At 43.9% G+C, this 20,142-nt stretch overlaps 1 protein-coding gene across 3 annotated transcripts in view; it reads right to left on the reverse strand.

The window, feature by feature from the left end:
- Nucleotides 1-20,142, reverse strand: part of mpp7a (MAGUK p55 scaffold protein 7a) — a 115,983-nt gene that overhangs the window by 57,992 nt on the left and 37,849 nt on the right. For all 3 annotated transcript variants that reach the window (XM_035619179.2, XM_035619174.2, XM_035619177.2), the window contains exons 3-5: nt 18,867-18,985; nt 8,845-8,922; nt 358-438 (exon numbers count right to left, since the gene is read on the reverse strand). In XM_035619179.2, the coding sequence (XP_035475072.2) occupies nt 358-438; nt 8,845-8,922; nt 18,867-18,985 (278 nt within the window). The remainder of the gene's footprint in view (nt 1-357; nt 439-8,844; nt 8,923-18,866; nt 18,986-20,142) is intronic.

Below are 20,142 nucleotides of genomic sequence, written 5' to 3' on the forward strand. Positions count from 1 at the left end.
TGAGATGTCACGTTCAGGACAACCTGAAAACGTAATGCCTTCAGCCACGGCTGTCACATGGCCTGGATCTACTGTAACAGCTGTATTAGTTTGTATAAAGCCTGATAATCATATCCCTTTAATATTGGTGCTATACAAACAGCAAACACTGTGCGCGTAATAATATCAGTAAAAATCCAAGCCAAATTTTTATGTTTGACTGACGTTGTGGTGGCCAGAGAAGCAAGATATTTTTATTTTTTATTTTAAGACAACACTATTATCCTCCACAAAAAGGATACGGTGGTTGTAGTTCCTTGACATATGGCGAATATAAAATGAAGAAAGACTGTAAAGAAGATCGGGAGCCAGACTCACCTTGACGTGTGGTTTGGCCAGCAGTTTAAGAAGCTCTTTGATTTCTCCATTGGCCGGTTTCCCTTCCAGTTCCTCAGACAACTAAAGAGGAGAAGAGACGGATGACTCACACAAATGCATTTATAATACAAAATATGGAGGAGAGTCCATGAAACATGCTGAAAGGAAATTAAAATCCAACAGTCTTCATACAGGTTCTCTCGTTGATGTGAGGCAGGATTGAAATAGGTCTGTCAGGCAATAAAAGAAAATAATAATAAATAAATAATTATAACAATAATACAATAATAAATTGCATGCTTTGTGATTAATGAACCTGAATCAATCAAATATATCATTTTTTCCTGTGAGTGTAGTGATGTAGAATGTGGTGCTGCAATTCCATCAGGGAATGGTTTATGTTTCACGATGTTGTGTTTTTATCGCCACAAAAAAAAAATCTGAATTCATAGTTTCATATCTGTCATAGTCAAAACAAGAGCAGGAAATTATTCAACAGAAATAATTTGAATAGCTTTTAAAGCCCATCACACTGTGCAGTATTTTTCAAAACCCTTATACTGACTTGAGTCAAACAACTGATTCAGGTCCACACAATGTATTCTACAGAGGAAGGGAATGTGTATCAGCAAAGCAACCCCTCAAAGGCTGAGGGTACTGGCGGTACTCGAGCTTCCTGGCAGCTGAAAAGCAACAGGAGACCACCACACAGGAAAGGTAAAGGTGATAAATCAGACACATCTTGGTGGGCGGCAAGTTCTCATCTTGTCATGGGCCCCAGAATTTCTTATTTGTTGCCTCTTTCTGTTTTATATGATTGAGTATTCAGTAGGACCATTGTTCAGTGAAAATCTCAGTAGGAAATCAGTCCATTTACTCTTGGAAACAACGTGAGCAGCGAGAGCATCTCGGAGCATATAGGGATTGACTGCTCTCGTGATGAATGTCTCCGATGCGAGCGACTCTGCCTCCAAAGCCCAGGCCACGCTCCTGCGTCTGCTCGCTGATTTATGGACGGTCCTGCTGGATGTGGAGAGAGTGCGAAGAGGAGCAGCGTCCCACACAAAGACCCGCTTGTGCTCCGCGAACTGGGATCAGGAGCTGATGTCGACAACACACAGAGCGACTGAAGCGTCTGCGTGTGTGTGTGTGTGTGTGTGTGTGTGTGTGTGTGTGTGTGTGTGTGTGTGTGTGAATGGAATGGAGAGCTATCACCCGTCCACAGTCATGTTTCTTCTCTTCTATGTGTGGTGTATGAACAAATGTGTACGGGTGGCCATACTGTACATGAGGTCATTCTGTGGCACATGTATGTGAAATGTCCCACAGGTGGGGTAGTTCAGCAAGTGCAGGTCAATTCATCCGTTACCTGTTAGGAATTTAAACACCACAACAATCCATGTGTCCTAACATAGGTCTGTTGGTACACTTTGAATTCACTACAGAAAATGCAAGTAGCATAATTAATCAGATTAATCAAATGTAGATCTGAAAGGAATGCTTAGGCTAAATGAATAATCTGGAGACAACAGACACCTCAGGCTCAAGAACATTTTGCACTATGTATGACATTTTATAGTATAAATGGTGATAAAAAATTAAATGGGTGATTAAACAATATTAAAAATTATAACAAGTTTTTAGCTCTGATGAAATGAGAACTTGAAGGAACTTTTCTTAAAACCTTTAAACTGGCCTGAAACTCTTTAAACATCCAGTATAAGATGATATACTGGATATATGTATTGATGAAGATGCCTTAAATATTTTTTTTTGCTTTTAAAGATCTGTAATCCAGGTACAGTATGTGCTCAACATGGGACATTTTGTTGTTGAAAAAAAGAAATTCTTAAAAATACCACTACCATACAGTATTTAAACTTGTTGCACACCAATATTTCTGCAAAAATATCACTACTGACTGACTCATATGCGCCAATCAGTTTATTGCTCCAGCTCGACTTCGAATAAAGACGTTATGTGCTGTTATATTTTCCTTCTGTTTCTCCATGATGTCATTTTTATTTTGTTTCATTTATACTTTTTGTGGAATTTGTTTTTATCTTATGAATCAGAATAAAGGGTCTTACGATAGAGCATCATGTACTGAAATGTTGGAAATTTTCAATTTGGTGCATTTAAATAAGCACTTTTATAAAACGTTAATAATATACACTAAAGTTAAAAAAGGGAAATAAGGGTACAGCTGCCATTTGGTCGTCTATTTCAATAGTTAGATTTGTAACAGCTACATGTGACTTCAGTCAATGAAACTGGTCATTGAACAATATTCACTATTTTCTACAATAACCTCATAACTGTTAAATCAGAAAGTCAAATAGTAACATCCAACTACATTTTTTTTAAACAAAAGGTCTCTAACTTCTATCAGGATAATACAGCACGCTGATAAACACATAATACAACTGTTATACAATCTTTGCATTGAGTAGTGTAGCATAGAAGCACGAAAGACGCAATGGATCATTGTGGGGCCGTTCTGTTGTCATCGCATAACAGATAAGCTGAACGCTCCCTGAAAACACAGCGTTCTCCTTCGAGTGTGCCGCTGCGGCGGACGGTGACAGAGGTTGGAAAAACCTGCAGTTTGTGTGAGTAATGACCCCTGCGGTGTGGGAATAAGGCAACAGAGGTGAGGCAGCAGTAGAGGCAGGGGGTCAGACCGGGGTGAGGGAGGACGCTATGTCACTTTTACCTGAACGTGTGCCTGTGGTGTTTGTGTTGGGTTTTTTTTATAATTCCTTTAGTTTCCCTTGGAGGAGTGCATCTCAAAGAGTGAAGAAAACAAGAAAATGAATAGCTACAGTGGTCAAGGTTACTCAAGCGTCACCCTCCAGTCAACCCATTACTTCACTTTATCAAATATACACGCAGAAAAAAAGAAAAGAAGGAACTGGGTCAGTGAGAGCGACTCAGAGAGAACACATGTACTATATAAAGGGAGTGTAAGGATGAATAAGGATGAAAAGAGAAAAACAGAGGGAGGCAGAGACAGAGGTCAGGGTCTTTAGTGAGGGGAACATCTCTCGCTCTGATACAGCATCCATCCATCATCTCGTCGTCGGGCGGTTTACAGCGATGGAGGGAGGCAGACAAGGATGGAGAACTGTACATTTCCACTGCCTTTGTGTTGTCCTATTAAAACGCCTTGTCCCATAACTCAGCGTGCACGACACGTGGGACATATTTGACTGTTCTCTACTTTCATACTTCCCTGTTAGAATCACATTTTCCATCCTCAGACCATCACAGAAAGTGAGGGAGGGGTCAAAAAAAAGAAAAAAGAAACGATGCTGGTCTCCTCCGGGACTGTGTGTATTTCATTTGTTAAATGTCATGGCAAGTACTGCAGGGTTTAGAAATGTTTGATTCCCAGCATGTCAGTTTACAGCTCTCCCTTGACCCTGAACGACTAAGGGCTCACTACTTTTTTTTGGCTGCCAATTTTTCAAGCTGGCTTTTTATTTTTTCAAACAGCTTTTTATTAAAACATGTTAACCTTTTATTTAAAAACAAATCTGATCTCAGCCAGTCAGCGTCTATTTCGTATGAGGGATAAAATGCACCTTGGCTTGATTTGTTGTGTAACTGATCAATAATACACTGGCTGACTACAGCGAGCCTTTCAGGAATTCATGCTCCTCCAGCATTTAGATTTGATTTTTTACTCCGTTATGGACAAAGATGTTTTCCCATTATTATATTTTATAGATTGCTATAAAAGTTTTAAAGCCTCACGGTCTAAATACTGGCGTTCACACTCTTAGAGAAGATAAAACTCAAAGGGGAACAGGGAGTATATGAATTTTCTCATGCAAATAATCAAATTTAAAGAGAGCGAACATCAGAGGAGGCTAGTTAGCGCAACGCGACTTCAATCCAAATATATATGTTTTAACGGGGTCTTTCTTGAAACACAAAGTATATCAGTGGAAGATTTACGATGCGATTGGATTTCAACTGGCAACGGCGACTACGCAGGAATGCGTACTACTAGGCTTGAGGTTTCTCAAACATAAATTCGAAAATCATACAGTATATTGTCGTCATTAAATGCTGAACGTGAGTCATATGGAATCAAAGCAAACTATTTCTTTTAAATTAGATTAGGATTAAAAAAATGTGAGACAATAATTCAATTAAGTTAAACAATGAGAAACTAGAGGGGCACTGAGAAGAGTGCAAACCTCTGTCAAGGCCAAACATCATGATCTATACATCATTTGATGAAAATGTCATATTTAATAATGTCAAGGAAATTGGGGGGGGGGGGGGGTATGATATATAATGATTATCTTTATTTATATAGCGCTTACGTGATGTCCAGATTACAGGTGCTTCACGAGGCAGCAATGAAAACAGTTTCTGCTGCCCTTTGTTAGCAGAAGAACAGAATTTCTGTACAGGCGTTGTATTAACAGTGGGAAACTTGTGCCTTTATTGTCCAACTCAACATTTTTCATTTGCAAGAGAAATGCTACCAGTTATAGCACCCGACTCTGCCACAACGTATGAATACCATTTTTGATTATTATTATCGACCTTGAAATTCAAAAACTTTAGTAAAAATATTTCTTTACATTGGAAACTTGTTGATTAAATCTCTATCTCTCAGTGTCTGCATCATTTCCCAATGGTCCTTGGTCCGAGTTCCATTTTTGAGTTTTAAAATGTTGAACCGAACCAAAGGCTTGTGGAGCAAACATTTCATATGTGTGTGTCTTTCTTTCCCCATTATGTTCTGGATTGCAGAGGAGTGCTCTCTGACGGCACCCGGTGGTCTTCCCAAGTAACAGCAGGTGTTTGGGCGACTAAAGATGCTGGGAAACTTGCCAGAAGTAGGAAAGCAGAGTTTTGAAGGACTCAAATGAGCCGCTGGGACAGACAGTCTTACGTGAAGCGATGGGACACTGGCTGGCGCTCGGCCTGCTGTTGATGTGGCATGTTCAAATTACACAGAGCTGGCGCATGTGTGAGGCTGATTTGCCCCTTTTGATTCACGTAATATGGTATTTTACATTCCACAATGAGGCAAGAGCGCTTCTATTTCAGTCATAATGAGCACTGGAAGGAGACTGGGTGTGCAGTAATGAACTTCTCTCTACATCCACCAGTGTGTGTGTGTGTGTGTGTGTGTGTGTGTGTGTGTGTGTGTGTGTGTGTGTGTGTGTGTGTGTGTGTGTGTGTGTGTGTGTGTGTGTGTGTGTGCGTGTGTGTGCGTGTTGTGCGTGTGTGTGTGCAGTCACTCACTGACATGTCTTCATAAGTATGTAATACAGCACGTATTGCCCGGGCCCAGTATTGATCGTGTTTCAGGCGGCGCTAGCGGCGCAAGTTTGCTTAAGCGGTGGCAGTCACCTGCTGAGTGCGCTAGACGGTGCAGCTGGGGGCATGCGAGGGTTGAAGTGTCATTTTATATTAGGCAAAAAATTAAACCTCCATTACCAGTAACCCTATCTCGAAATGAATTTCATCTAACTGTAGATTCCTCCCGTTGCGTCTCAACCCTCAGCCACCACTTCAATAGCGTTCCTCTGGAGCGGTGACATGGGTGAAAAACAATCCGCTTTAAAAACACACTGCAACGCTCCAGGTTGGGAGTTTTTTTCTTTCTTTTTTTTTTACTAACCAAGAAAGGGGGGGGGGGGGGAGAAATCTGGATTGCAGTGTGCTGCGGGACGCTTTGATACACCATCTCTGGGCTTTATCCAGATACCTGATAATCCCAGGGAGACGCTTTGCGGGGCATTTACCAGGAAGCATAAATTTGAAAGTCTGTAATTTGACAAAAAAGGAGGGGAAGGAAAATCCGTAAGGGGGGAGGGAAAATGGAGGCCGATTGTTTGGGGTCTCTTTAACGGCCTGTGGACACTTGCCACGACCTGGGAAGGCAGAGCAAGTTTTCGGAGAGAGACACAGAAGCGATCCCTCACACTGTGTTGTCTGCTTGAATCTAGGGGGATTTCTTGTTCTGGTGTTATCTGGTTAGCACTAGTGTCCTTTCCCAGTACCGGCAGCAGGATAAAACAAACACACAGAATCTATAAATCTAATGTTTTTTGGGGAATATTGCCCCTACTTATTCAGGGCCAGTCGTCCTGGTTTGGTTGCGGGGCCTGCAGTGATTTGGGACTCATCTGTCATTTGTACTGGTGTGTGCGAACCTTCCAGGATGGAACGTTCTGGCTCCGGCTCCGACATTTGTGGCCCGCGTGGTCCGGAAAACCACTCTGAGACCACAGGACGGACTTTCTTTCATGACAGACTCAGGACACTCTGGACTCTCTCCTGCTTCAACCCCAAAACGACTGTAAGATCCCTCAGCCCCCTCGTTCTCTCATCTTTCCCTTGACTCAGTACTAATTAGGATGATGTATGGCTGTGGGCTCTTAAGAAGGGGTGGAATAGTCCGAGGAACTTTGATTACAATAAACAGAGCTGGGGATTTCAAACAAAACCACACACCAGTAAAAAGGGCTTTTCCTCCTCTCCACTCACTATGCCAGGCTGGTTCTCGGGTTTACACAGGTGTGTGTGTGTGTGTGTGTGTGTGTGTGTGTGTGTGTGTGAGTGTGTTTGTGTGTGTGTGTGTGCACTATGCACACACACGTGGCTTTCGATAAATATTGCAGATGAGCAATACTGTAACAAATGTCAGGATACTGGACATTAATGCCATAAATCATACTAAATATCTTCCACAGCTTGAGGAGAGCAGCTGGGCCAGTGGAAGAAAATCATCATCAGTGGTCCGATTGTTAATATTATCCTCTCTGTGATGGCTTCTCATTAACGGGTCGACCAGCGGAGAAGGTCTGCACGCCATGGACAATGCTGCTATAGCACTTCCTGTCTCTGAATCTGAAAATTCCCTTCATGCGTCCTCTCCTTCCCTGACGTCTGCTTATGGGATGGAACTCAGTCATCTGGACGTTTGTCTGCTTCTGTCATACATCAGTGCGTGCCCGTCCATCTTCAGGTCCACTGTGAATGAGTGGTCCCTCCTATCCGCTCTCTGTCCTAGAAAAATGATCAGTTTGTCTTTGCATAGCTGGGTTTCTGATTTTCATGGCTTATGGCTAGACATTTGGGCCGACAGCATGTGACTGAGACCAAACAGAGACGGGGAAAGTGCGGAGTTCACTCGAGGGTAAAGAGGTGACGGCAGATAAACATCGTCTGCACGCTGCACGCTACCAGGACGGGTGTTGAGGGCACGTACATGCAACTACATGTGAGGAACTTGGCACTTGTGATCTGAGGTTTCAGCATTCAGTCTGAATGTGTTGTACTTCAAGACAAACTGCTTATACTAAATCTCTCTGGATTTGGGTATAAGCAAATAATGTCTGCTTGGTTTTCAAACACAAACAGTGAGTCAGAGGAGGATGCAGGGAAGAAAAGATGTAATGTGAGCGTGAGGCGAGAGGAAAAACCTCTTTTATACAGGACAAGACAACTCACTAAACTGTTTTATGAATATGATGTGAATCATATGCTATTGTTTTCACAATCATCCGATTCCCATCCAGCAAGACACCCATCAACAAATCTGGGTCATCGGTGGAAACAATCATCACTGTGGCAGTACCTCATTAACAACCTTTTCATCAGTTTCAACAGATGGCCTGGCTTATTCCCTGCTCTGTTATCAGCTGCTCCAACAACAAACCGAGACTTCGGGAGAAAAACAGAAAGTAAAATCAACAATCTTCTGCTCCATGAAATCAATTTCACTTCGCTTAATCTCCGTTAATATGATATTCTCATGTTTCCATCGCATTATGAGCTTGCCTACAAAGGACCGGCAAGGGACTGATCTCCATACATGCGTCTGAACCGCCAACTTGGACGTCTTGTGCTAGCCTTGTAACTCCTGGCTGAAAAGTCTCCAGATTTTATTAAACGAGTGTACTGCTTGTGATTACGAATCGAGTAATCAAGGAGTTTTATGTTCCGAAGCATAAACTTAGCACGTCGCTGCTGCGTTTAATTAGCTGCAACACGGCTCTTTCACATCCAAATTGCAAAGGTCAGACAGAAGCAGTGCATCGGTGTTATTCTTTCCCCCTAAGTCATAATCACTTTCAGACTGGTCTTAAAAATGGAACAACATGCACACAGACAACCTTCATCTGTCGAAGAAGCCATACGGGGTTTCCACAAACATCTCTGCTTCCACTGTCATTGTTAATGTCATCAGTTACTACTCTGCCACCTTAGTTACGACAGTGGCACTTGAGGGTGTGACACATTAAATCAGCCGCCAGACTGGAGGTTTTCAACTGTCATGCTGGAGAGATCAAATGAATATGATGTCTTTTGGAAGAATGACGTTGATCCCTTCAGTACAGTTCCTCAAAAACGACTTTATAAATATCACTCAATGTTGTTTTTTTCCCTTTTATTTGTTACCCAGCAGGAGTTGAAACCAAACAAACTTCTTTCTAATTAATGAGAACTTACTTCATGGACCAGATCTGCAGCGTTGTCCAGGACAGGGACGGGTTTGCTCTCTTCGTAGTGCTGCAGCCGCTCATGGATCTGAAAGGACATATTGTGTTCGTCATCAGTAAGGGAGAGAGCGAGAGATGGAGCAGGTCGGCATTGGAGTGCAGGGGCCACAGCGAGGCCTACCTGAGCAATCACACACACAGTGAGCTGGGATTGCGTACAGAAATGTGCACAGCTATGAGCACACATGCACCAAAACATGTACAACCTCCATCCACACCCCCTTACGCTCAAAACACCAAGGAACCACGCTTTTAGACACCGAAGACACACACACAGCTCTTTCAAACAAGACTCCCTCAACCAAGCACGGCAGATTATTTTAAGTATTTCATCTAGCTCAGCCACTACACAAACAATCCAGTTTTCCACCATGCATTCGATATGCCCCAGTGGCCTGGTGAGGATTCCAGATCATTTCAACAGTCTGGTTAAATTGGCTAAACATTTCCTTATCAGCCTCAACACCGCAACTGCACAATGTTGAGAGACAGAGCCGCATGTCTGGGGAGTTAGTAAAATGGAAAGTGGGCCCAACTCATGTGTTAACGTTTACTCATTTTCACACACAAAAACACTTCATCACTCAAAAACTGATATGTGGAACACAGACGGAATAATTTATGCACACGGCCGCACGCTTGTGCCCATGCGCGCGCGCGCACACACACACACACACACACACACACACACACACACACACACACACACACACACACACACACACACACACACACACACACACACACACACACACACACACACACACACACACACACACACACACACACACACACACACACACACACACCAATCACTACAACCATCCCATATGTGATTTAAGAGCAGCTGTGCAGGAATGCGTTGACAGCCTACAGGCGGTTGTCAGGTCCCATCAGAGAACAGACAGGGACGACTATCCTCTCAAAGGCCACTCCTGAGTCTCGCCTGAGCTCCGCATGTTGAAGGGGAGCTAGGCCACTGGTCTGACTGATAGCTGGGCCCCGGGCCTGGAGATCCAGCTGGATGTCCTGGAAAGCATTCCAGTACGATGGAGGAACAGAAGGCCCGCTGGCTGGGGAGAGAGTGACAAAGAAACCCCTGGGCCAGCTTGGTGTCTTGCGGGGCCAGAGCCACACATGTGGGGAGCTTATACGCACACATGTAGACACACACACACACACACACACACACACACACACACACACACACACACACACACACACACACACACACACACACACACACACACACACACACACACACACACACACACACACACACACACACAGATGATGCAGTGACAATTTGCCACAAAAATAAAATCCTTCAGTAGGACATGAAGTGACAAGAAAAGCAGTTTGTTTGCTGTCATATTGTGAGAGGCTACAGATGCTGTTTGCAATTAAAACATCTGTTGGAAGATTGTTAAACAAGTTTTTCCCGACTCACTAGACAAAATGTTTTTCTTTTTAGCGAGACAGCATTCCACAGTAGCAGCACTGCGGATGCCGTGAATGCTAGATGGAGCGAGGTACATGCTGTGAGATTATATATTCACAGCAGGATGGGATCCATCACGTCTAATGACATCCCCCTCGGAAATGTCTTTCAGTCATTTTTGGCTGTTGGCTTAATATTTTGGGGAAGGGCTGATTACCAAAGAAAGAATGCAACATGTGTAGATGAGTTCACTTCTGGCTTAAAAAGAAGAAGAAGCTGTCATCTGTCTTTGATGACCATCGGAGAAAGTTCTAAAACCCAAATCATTATGTAATTCACAACACAAAGAAGATGATACGAGCATTCAAAAGGGCACCTATGCAATTTTGACATAAGAAAAAATGCAACAATGATTCTCCCTCCCTAAAATTCCAGTTCAACTGTTGGCCTCAATCAGGTTGCCATTTGGGCTCAACTTCTCCGCACACATTGCAACGATAAATCACAGCCTGTTAGAGGAGTGTCTTCGCCAAAAGAGCGGCCGTGTTTCAAGGTCAGCTTAGAGGTTCAAATCCCTGTGTAAAGCCGACATTACTCGGCTATAAAACACGGTGCATTAGGCGTGTCGCGGAGGTAATCTGCTGGAGGTCTGAGGAAGGCTGATTGCTGCTCGGCTTAGCTGTAGACCGCAGAAAAGCTGTGACTTGAGGACCCAAGAACAAGACAGCTTGGATGTGAAGTTAGACAGATGGTGGCAAAAAAGTGCAAGCTGCAGAGGTGTAGGAATGAAGAGTCGTGATAAGGCGGTGGATGGCGGTAAAAATTGGAGTAGCTCGGAGTGGTTCAGACACAAGCGTGAGTAGACTCAAACGTTTAAGTGGTCTGGAGTTAAACTGTTGTCAGTATGTTCCATGTTTTATGGCATCAAATGTAAGACTGCCACTCTGGGGCATTTCCTGGAAACTTTCATTTTCATCTGTTTAATTTCACATAGCCACGTCATATTTGAACAGATACTCTCTAGTGTTCATGAAGTCTCAACAACTCCACCCTGCGCTCTGACTACTTTTGTCTGTTCCTCCACAGTCGAAGGCCGTAAAAGGACAAGCAGGCAGCTCCGGTTACTTCATCTGTCCTGATTATCTTTGTGAGGAAACAGATGAAATGAATGAGAGAGGATACCAGCGTCTCGCAGCGCTCCAGCAAACCACAGTACTAGTGTGACATCTGCTTAGGCCGTTGTTGCTCCACCACCTCAACTTACTTAGTTACTGTGGAATTTCTCCCCTGCACTATGAGCAAATGCAAAATTGAAACGCTTTTATTTCGAGCTCAGGACACCTTCCAAGTGCCTGTCCATGACGCAGTAATGTATTTTAAAGTCATTACCCCGCTTTTTTGCATAGCGCGTTCTCTGTCCCGCTTGATGAGGCAGCAGCGCTCCTGGCAAACAGCAGAAGTGGCCTGGTGGAATTTGAAACAGTGAGAGGCAGTGTACTACAGCCAAGGATGGCTTAGCTTAAACTGGAGCACATCTCCAGGACACGCAGCCGAATCGAAAGACTGGGATTCCGGAGCTCCTCCGATGAGAAATGTAGTGCAACTTCGATGTGAACCAAGGTAGAAGAGTCAAGCTCAAAATGCTCAGAACTCAGGGAGGAAAGCTCCCCAAAGCACCCGCCGGGTGAAGATGAATGAATGTGCACCTTCACTGAGCTTAAAAAGAAAAACACGCTACAATAGGAGCAGTGTGTGCCCCGTCTTCACAGAGGCCACAGGCTAAGTTGTGTTTGCTTCGAGAAATACCCCATGTGCTTAAAATACACACAGGAACACACGAGGAGAAAAAAAACAAATGAAGAAAAACTTGAACCTGGTTAAGAATTGATATGAAAAAAATGGGAATGGACTTCGCACATTCTTCATCTTCTTCAGACATGAGCTCCAACCGCTGCGAAGGATAAAGGTTAAGGTCAAGGGTCAGACACCTCGAAGACCTTTCGAGAAACGTCTGAAAACATAAAATTCAGTAATCCAAACTGTGTTTATGTTCTATTCATGAACATGCAAAAGAAAGAAGAACAATGACTCTCTTGAGCCCCGATTGTCACGGTGGAGGTATAGTTAAGGGGGGGGAAAAAATCATGCCTCACTAACACTAATCCAGACACACTGCAGCAAGCGCAGTCTGGCACAGGAAGATGGAGAGAGCGTGCAACAGAGCGAAAGCTTGATAGATGGAGGGGTTTGCTGATGGAAGGAGAAGGAGAGGTCTGGAGATCACAGGGCTGGATAGTGTTTCTGCTTCTCAGTCCTGCAAGGCGGCTAAAGGCCTCTGGTTAATGTCCACTGCCCCGAAAACTTAACGTCCAACCAGTTAGGAATTGACGCTCTTTCTCCCACTCCTGTTTCTACATCTACCCACCGGAGCGGATCCGGTATCGGGCCTCCATTAATACACCTGGGTCTGATCTGGTGTTGGTCGGATCCAGAACACCTTGTCAAGCCATCCTGGCCTGGTAGACTAGACCAAGCGACGGGAAGGGAGACGGGACGAGACAGACGTGCAGGGTTACAACTGAAATAGTTGTGAGGTGATATGTTTACTCAAGAAGCATGGGGAGAAAAACTGTAGATTTGCTTTCTCTCCTGTTGCAGTTAGTCAGTTTGCAAAGTCTTGGCTTTAGCCCTGGCATGCATGGCATCAGGTCCAGGACATTGTCCTGTGGTTTGAGAACGATCCTGCAAATGACAGTACTATTCTCTCCGTCGGTCCTCGGAGGGTTCAACTGGCCAGTTCTTAAATATATATTGACCACAACTAGAATTAGCCCAGTGTCATCAAGGAGTAGCTGTTAGAGAAGGACAGCAAAGTTTACACAAGGCCAGGAAATTAAACAACCTTTTCTCCTGGATCTACCATCTCAATTACCTTGTCTTGTTTTGTTTTCTGTGGCAGTTGGTCTTTCAATTACAAACATAAACAACACACCAGTAATAATATTAGAAATGAAATTATAACTCACACAAATACAAACAAACCCAGCACCAATAACCAGACCCCCTGCAGAGGTCTGGTGCCTGAGCTTCACTGTCAATGTTGTGGAAAAAGGCCTGGAGAATGTGACAGCTGATTACCAACTGAAAGTAGGTCCAAAGGACAAGAGAGAGAGACATAGAGAGAGAGGGGGGGGGGGGGGGGGGGCAGCTGGCCAATAGTCATGACAGCCATATCATTTAGATGGGGGATACATTTCCTCATGGAGCTCCTGGGAGCAGAGAGGCCCCAGACACACCTCCAGTTCTGAGTTCCCATGTACAGTCGCAATTGTGTACATACAAACAAAGACCTTGAGACATAGCTAAAATCCCTACTGCGAGTTTTCCGTTCATATTTCTGTCACTAAATACCCACAGAATACAAACACAGCAACATGTATGATGGTTTTTTTTTATACGATTCAGACTGCACGTCACTGCTATTGAGGTTAGGGAGCAGTATTATGAATGACTGAGGGCATGGAGCCAGGACAAATGCATCAGATGTACTGAATCAGATTGATCTGGGAACCTTTCAGGCAGTCAATTAAACATATAAATTTGTCCAGAGCATCCTTGAAAGCTCCAGATGAGGCCATGATGACTTCAGGCAGTTCCCGGGCCATTAGGGAGCCATAAATACACTATATGGCACCATGGACCCCATTTTCCATATTTTGTGTATGGCTCTTATGCTCCATGTCCGATTAAGATTGGCTTTGTGTTGTGTAGGCCTTCTGGTTTCACTTTGAGTCAGAAGAATACAAAATCGGGGTCAACCAAAGTGACCTGGAATAATCGTTGTGGGATCACTCCAGAGATTTTCCTTGATTACCAATACAGACATTTGAGGGATAGAATGAGGACTGGTGGCTCGGTAGGTCTCTCCTCATTTTAAGCGTCCCCCTCAGTGCTCCAGACGTGGTTCAAGTCGATGAGTTTTAAGTGGTACTCAACAGGCCATACTGCAGTCAGTCTGCTCTACTGAGGAGTTTCCATCCTTCTTTCGCTGATCCTTGACAAACTTGCCTTTTCCTCCATCCTGCGTCTTTTCATCTAGCTCTTCTGGCTCAATTCATAGGCGCTTGTTTGTGGACACCGAGTGTATGATCTTTTGATTTCATGTTGCAGTCAATCATTAAACTGCAATGACAAACCACACAAAACACAAGGGAGTTTATTTCTGATTTTATGTGAGGTTTGCGAATCATAAATTACCACCCAGCTTGTGTCAAAAAAAATATTTTCTAGCAACCAATTGCAGGTTGAATCACTGTAGCCCAAGGCCCTGAACTTTTTCAGTGAAAATAAAGGAAACTAAAGAAAGTTGACAAACTTATTTGCTCAGGAGGCAAGAATAATATAAAGGGGATTTCTTTTAGCTCCCATCTCCTAACCATAACCTGCAGGTACTGTATTTGCATGTTTCTCCTCGAGGTCTCCTGGTTCCTGAAATAACAAATACTGACCTCGGAGGTGACTACAGGATGTGCTGACCACAGACAGTACGAGTGGCTCTCTGAGGTGATATAACTTTATAGGGTGAGTCCTGTTCCAGAGACGATTAGGTAAGTTTTATTCCAGCGTAAAGGGTGTATGGCTTAAAAAACTCACAAAGAGCTTTTGCAGCAGGGTGAGAAGTTTAGAAAAAAATACCTTTTTATGATCTTCCTTCGTAACGGGGGCCAGGAGAAAGGTATGTTTTGAGGTGTGGAAAGAATAAGGCGACTGCGCAAAGGGCAAGTCTAGGGTTTCTGTCATGGAGCAGAGTTGTTGGACATAGGTGAGTCATAAAACTTGGAGGGCATACTCGTACTTGATCCAGTTATTCATGGGATACCAAGTCTGGTACTCAAGGAATACGGTCCAGCTTGTCTGAAAACAAGCTTGTTCATCAAAAATAACTGAAACTTTCCACTTGGGTATAAGTGTCAGCTGCAGCACCTTTACATGTCATTAAAAGGCCCTGTAGCGCTGAAGAGCAAACTGGCAAACCCACATCAATATTGCAGTGTAACAATGCAGGTGCCAAGCCTATTAGCCACTAACAGAAGCAGATTTAAGGGAAAACAGACTGACCACAAAATGAGGGATCTTGGGGACTGGCTAAAGGCCTGCTGACAGAAACTTGGTCTTAAAGGAGAGCCCCACCTGAGGCAGGTGGAAATTGAATATATTTCCTGTGGCTTTTTGTGGAGTGGGAACTTGGCAGTGGTACAGTGAGTGCGCTGGACTTTACAGAAAGCACACTTCAGTTAGTCCCTTTAATTGAAAAAAAGGCAATTTGTCTGCGTCCTTTTAGCTATGCTAGCAACCGTGTGCAACCCAATATTCACATTTCATGTCCGCTCCAGTGTTGTACCGAAAAGTCTGTGAAATTAGGTGAACCTGAAGTCCTGCTGAAAGATGATATTAGAAGATATTTGTTTAATCGCTGACATAATCGGGTTGTGTGTGGGACCTGAGAGGCCGTCCCAAGCATCCAGTGAGGGCAGGTGAGGAGAGACAGAAAGGTCCTCAGTCTGGTTTAAGTCCTTGTGTGGGTCTGAATTCGCTCTTATTCTTTCTGGTCTCTTTTTTCCGTTTCTGACACCTCCTCCTCTTGGTTCTTCTTTCTCCCTCTAGACAGACTGACCAGTAACTGATGCTCCATAATTACCCAGGTGAGGCCTGAGTGCTTCCATATGGGAGACCTGAGTTGCGAAGCCTGTCAGATTAACATGATGTGTGTGTTTTCTCTCCGCTGTTAAGCCTTTCCCAAAGTATCCCATTCACAGCCTTGTGGAATAAAAGGTGGAATCTGTTGAGATTTTCGTGGTGGGGTTTTAGAGGGAAAGGGACAGTTACGGTTTTATTAATGGTGTGCCACTGACGTTAGCCATGTTCACCTGAATGTTGCATCTCGAGTGCTGGCCTCCGCTGTAAGGTGAGACGGTTGTTCTGTACTTCTGTGTGAATCAAAGTCCGCCCGTCTGTCCAGTTGGCTCACTGGACGACGGGCTGGCTCATGTCTCTGTACCAGGTAGAGAGCAGAGGAAACATATAGTTCTGCTTGTCTGGAGTGGAGCAGTTTCCACTTATGCCTCCACGATAACAGTAAGAGACGCTAAAAGCAGCTCAGATTCTCTCCGTTGAAACAAAAGAAGGGGGAGAGTACGAAAATGGGTAGAACAGGCTCATGCTGATGAAGAAAAAAAAATGTGTCTCTCTGATGTTATACTGATGTACGTATTTGATCATTTCATGGCTGGGCTAACTGTATTGTATTGGGTGCACTTATTCTGTCACAGTAGCAATAGTGAATTGGGTCACATTAGCTTAGACCTTGACTAATACTTTACTTACCGAATTGCACTGACGTGGGCCCCAAAGAGGGAGCCACTTAGTATCTAGCTGGCACGTGAACAAGGTGGTATTCAGATTTCCTACTGGCATTAAACCCTTCTTTCATGCACACAAAAATTCAGTGATTAATAGCTTTTGACATCCATCCATCCACTCTTATCTGCTAGAAAGCTGCCATAGCAACCCAGACACTCCCTTTCTCCCTTCTCTCTTTCTCTGGCTCCACCTGGGGAATACCAAGGCATTCCTAGGTCCGATGGGATTTCTAGTACATTATTTTCTAGGGCTGCCCCGGGGTCTCCACCCAGCTGGACATGTCTGGAATACCTCTACCGGGTGGCATTCAGGGACCACACGATTGAGATGAGTGAAAAACATCAACTGGTTCCTTTCAGAGCAAAAGTAGCAGCAGCTCCAGCTCCTGGCCGTGTTTTGAGACGTGAGCCTAGACACGCTGCAAAAGCAACTCATTCTGATTGCTTGCATCTGCAAGCTTATTATTTAAGTTACTACACAATGTAAATCGAGAGCTTCTCCTTCGTGCTTAACTCCCTCTATAAGCTTCGTGGTTCATCTGATGGAGAACATTGCTGACGATTCAGGGGAGAATTCTTCAGGAAACTGATGCAAAGTTTCTGTACTTTGCAAGCTCTGGACTTAACAGTACCTGAACTCTCTCCCCTTTAGGTTCCTCTTGAAAGATTAGCCAGGTATAATCAGGGGTGGTTAGAGGGCTAGGTGAAGTCTGGCAGCTCCACCCTTATGCCTGGCTAAATATCACAGAAACATAATGCCACCTTCATTAGCATCATTCACTCTGCCCCACACTACGCAGTGTTTTCTTTGGGGCCGGTAGGAATGAGAGCCCAAACATGCGCAGGCCCTGCCCATCATTATCCATGTTCAAGGTGCCTTATTCTTTGGCCATCCATAACAATCCAGGCCTCAAATGAAACCCGTCTGGTTTCCTCAGGTCCTGACATTAGGGATTTCACTTCAGCGTCTGAGGTATACCATAATTCACACACTTTCACATGCTCACATTGCTGCCTTAAAACCCTGGATTCTGATCAAACGCACTTACAAAGGAAAGATTTCTTTAGAGGGAGGGGAAGAAAATTATGTCAATTTTTTTTCTTAATTGTCTTTGTAACTAATTTTTTGCGGCTGGAGAGAAACATAGCATGCCAGCACATTAAATCCACGTTGGACATTCTTACAAATGTAGCTCTAACAATTAGAATTCCTTTTTTAATTAAATAATAAAGTTATCTCAGTTGCATCATTGATCTGGAGAAAGAGTTGTAGCAGTTATGAAACCAATGTATCTTTACTGGTTGAATAGTGACTGAAAAAAGAGTTGAAAACCCTCATGTTCTCTTTCCAAAAGCAGGAGACTGAGAAGGAGATTGGCTGCAGCCTGCAGAGAATCCCGAGTGAAGATGAGGTTAGGGCAGACAGACAGAATGTGTTACATTCATTACCCTTGTCTGTCTGCTCGTATATAAAGATATCAAGTGTGCTCATCTTCTCCGCAAACTCGGCAGCTATCGCGTTTAACAGGCAGTAACTCGACCACAAGCCCGTTCATGCTGGCAGAGGGGGAGTTAGAAGATCTGGGTGGGTAGACTGTTGGAATGACAATAAACCTGATATTGAATGAATGGGACTTGAGAGAAGGATTTGGATTTGAGCAACGTTGAACAAAGGTGCAAGTGTGTTTTTTTATTTTAACAGGCTCAAGGGTGGGGGCGGGGGGGTCAGGGGAGAGAGGGGGTTCAGATTCTGTCCTGTCCCACGAGAGGAAGGATGTGACTTTGAAGATTGGAGGAGAGGAGGAGAGAAGACTTGTTTAAATATGCATGTTTATAGAACTCTTGCTCCTCAAATAGATAATGTAAGATTGACTACATGCTGGTTTGAAAGCAAAAAATTGAATACTTTCTGCAATGTCAGAAATAAAAATAATTTTTGATAGTACACATTTGCGAAGAACTGAAGTGCCTTAACTTAGCTCTTTGGCAGTTTCCTGGCAAGACCAACGTATTCAAAAAAAAAATATGACAGAAATATCTTGAACAAACAGCAACACAAAAGGTGTTTATTGTTCTCTAAAAGAAAGAGGAGTTTTTCTTTGTTCGTTTTACCTTGACCAGCGAGTGGAGGCTCCTCTCCCCGAACATGTCCTGGAGGAAGCTGTTGTCCTCCGCGCGGCTGACATGCGGCTGCAGCTGGGAGGGCAAAGCTGCCAGCAGCTCATACAGGCCTGGCGAAGGGGAAGAGGAAACAGGGAGTCAGCATGGCAGTGGGAGGTATAAAATACATGCATGCACAAAAAAAAACAAACAACAACACGTGCATAGAAATAGATGTTCATACAGCTCCAGTTTTCTTATACATAAAAGAAGGTAATGAACATGTGCAGGAATACATACTGTAACCTCAAACACAGACCGGAGAATAAGGCAATGTGTTGTTAACATGCAAATAAATGGCAATACTCTGGCTTTTAGTCGCACATATACATTAGATGCCCTCTCATTTTTCTATATCTCTTTAACGGATGCACTCACCCAAACACATGCCAAAATAAACCGCACCTGAACCTGAAAGTGCTTCAAACTACTTTCAGCAGAGAAAGAAGGAAGAAGTCCTCAATGTGGCGGCTGTTTAGTTATATAGAAAATGGAATTGAACTGTTATAAGTGTATGCACTTAAACAAACCGGATTCAAGGTTAAGTGAAGTGAACGGGCTTTGTTCCTGTACCAACCAAAGCTGCAAGGACAGAACTTTTATCCAGGCCTATGCTATGTATACAGTAGGTCATCATTACCACAGCATGAGTAGTTTTTCAGTGACAGTGAGAGAAACAGGGCGCATGGATCAGCAGGCCCATAACTGAATCTGAATCCCCACAGAACAAAAATTGCTGAAACATACAAGGCCTTTTGGGGTTTACTAACCCGACTTATTGAAAAGTATGAATATTTCAAATTTCAATTTAAAGAGAAACAGACAGGGGAGCTGATGGTTTCAAGATTAGGCAGAGGGGAGGTGAAACACTCAGCGGGAGAGAGAGCACAAAACCAGCGAGTGAGCAGGGGCTCCTTCCAAACACAACAAGAGTCCTGGAGCGCAAACTGATGGAGAGTAGTAGCAGATACTTGTTTGCTGTTCTGTTCTGGTCTTCAGCGTGGCTGTGATCCACAAAACCAGAAGATACGTTAAAAGGTCAGGCCCATGCTTAGTGCAGCGAAGCTGCATTATGTGCACCAAAAGACCGCTCGGCTAATGCACCAGAAAGTCCCCCCTCCCCCTCCCCCCGACTCAAACTTCTCAGACGAAACCACACAGTGACTGACACCCCCTTTGAACCGACGCTGATCATGTGAAGAAAATCCAAACACGTTCACGGTGGAGC

The sequence above is a fragment of the Scophthalmus maximus genome, chromosome 21, assembly GCF_022379125.1.
Source record: "Scophthalmus maximus strain ysfricsl-2021 chromosome 21, ASM2237912v1, whole genome shotgun sequence".
Taxonomy (NCBI): Eukaryota; Metazoa; Chordata; class Actinopteri; order Pleuronectiformes; family Scophthalmidae; genus Scophthalmus; species Scophthalmus maximus.